Here is a 1,912-nt window from a genome sequence, read left to right on the forward strand (position 1 = left end):
ACAAAAATTGTTTCCTGCATGCAGGAGCAGTTCAGACGCGTGTACAGGACAAGGCAAGACAGTGAAACTACTTCCGAGGCAACCATGTGTTTTTTCTGTATTGTCCATGTGTTCTGTGTGGCTTGTTCAGGATAAAAGAAGCTATGCCAGTCTTGAATAAAAGCTAATTTGTGTTTGCACATTTCTTCTGTCTTTGCTGCTGTGTGCACATGTCAAATGATCGGTATAAGGACAGGCCCGGTGCTTCGTTTTTTTTTTAGAGGAAGTGTCTGGGTTTGTTCCAATGTACCTTTTATTTACCTGTGCGCTGGCTGAGTTGGTGGCGTGGGCGACACTGACTTGACGTTGTGTGCCTTGTGAATGGATAGTTACCACTCTTTACTATTTGTTAACAACTTCATTGTTTGCAAAATCACACACACACACACACACACACACACACACACACACACACACACACACACACACACACACACCGCGAAATAAAACATGTCCCTTGTGTTTCAGGAGGAGTTCCGGCGCCTGTACACGCAGCTGGAGCTGCTGAAGCAGCGCAACATGAAGCTGGGCAACAGGCACCTGCAGTACAAGCTGTCGGCCATGACGGAGGCCGCCAACAAGGAGGAGCTGCCCCCGGACTCCACCCCCACCTCCCCCAACCTCAACGGCAAGCGCATTGTCATAAACCTGGACGATTACAATGAGTCCACCAACGTATAGCACCTACCTACTCACCTTCCTGCTTGGGCCGACACCACTGCCGCCACTGCCGCTATATTAAAAAAAAAAACATTTAAAAAAAAAAAAAAAGAAATCCCAGCTTGTCTACCCTCATGTATTACGAACGAACGCCTCAGAAAACGTTGTCCTGGCTTGCTGTTCGCTGTTTTTGTCAGTGTTGCAGTCTTTGGGTTTGATGACGACTGGTTAGCGGAATGGGGAGGCGAGAAGGGGATATGGAATATTTGGTTTTATGTGTTTGGCAACGACAAGTTACTGAAATGAACGGAGGAAGGAGTTGTAGAATGTTTGACACCATGTGTTTTGGCGATGGTAAGTCACTGGAAATGTGAAGGAAGGGGTTGTGGAATATCTACCACCATGTGTTTTGGCGACGATAATTTACCGTAACGAAGTTCGACAGGAGCATTGTGGAATATTTGACATTGTGTGTTTCGCGACGACGTGTTGGAATGAAGGAGGGAAAGAATGCTGAGTGAAACACTTGTCATCACGTGTCCATGAGCATGAACACGATCAGGACATTGTTGTGGGGGTGACACCAGTGTTGTCATAATGAGTGATGAAGGGTTTTGTATCATAATATTAACAAAAGAGATTTGTTTTGGGGGGCTGTGACGGATACTGGGAGAACCTTTTTTTTTTGTGGGAGAATGCTGTGAGGACCTCGGGGGCCACTGGGAGAAAAGCGGGACAACCCTGTGGACAAAACCAAAAGCTGCAGTGAACGCGAAGCAGAAACACTTCGTTTTGCTAGGGTGCTGCGCTGAAGACCAGGGGGAAAATATAGAACATCTATTGAAAAAAGCTGCATTGAACAATGTGTTAACAGTTGCCATGATAAAATATCAAGACAGAACTACCTGATGGCAGAACTCTGCAGTGAAACTAGTGAAGGAGTGCCACAACAAGAACAAAATAACCCTGTTGTATTGGTGTCAAAATATTGCTGTTGACACGGCAGCCATTCTTCCCAAAATGCTCAAATGAATAATTAGGGATGGGGTTGACGGAATGCACATACGAACGTGAAGGTGGTTGATCAACGAATGCTGCAATGAACGTTGGGATTATTGGTGTAACGCTGCCCTGCAGTGGATAAGGAGACTGTCGTTACAGAACCTGGCTTTGAACACCGCCATGACGGGTAGAAAATGGTACTGTTGTATGA

General features: G+C 46.0%; 1 protein-coding gene across 1 annotated transcript in view; it reads left to right on the plus strand.

The window, feature by feature from the left end:
• The window catches only part of LOC143300277 (uncharacterized), a 1,018,322-nt gene extending 1,017,602 nt beyond the window's left edge, over positions 1-720 (plus strand). The window contains exon 16 of the mRNA XM_076613873.1: positions 508-720. Coding sequence (XP_076469988.1) covers positions 508-720 — 213 coding nt within the window. The remainder of the gene's footprint in view (positions 1-507) is intronic.
• The last annotated feature ends 1,192 nt before the right edge of the window (positions 721-1,912 follow it).

The sequence above is a fragment of the Babylonia areolata genome, chromosome 26 (assembly GCF_041734735.1).
Source record: "Babylonia areolata isolate BAREFJ2019XMU chromosome 26, ASM4173473v1, whole genome shotgun sequence".
In the NCBI taxonomy this organism is placed as follows: Eukaryota; Metazoa; Mollusca; class Gastropoda; order Neogastropoda; family Buccinidae; genus Babylonia; species Babylonia areolata.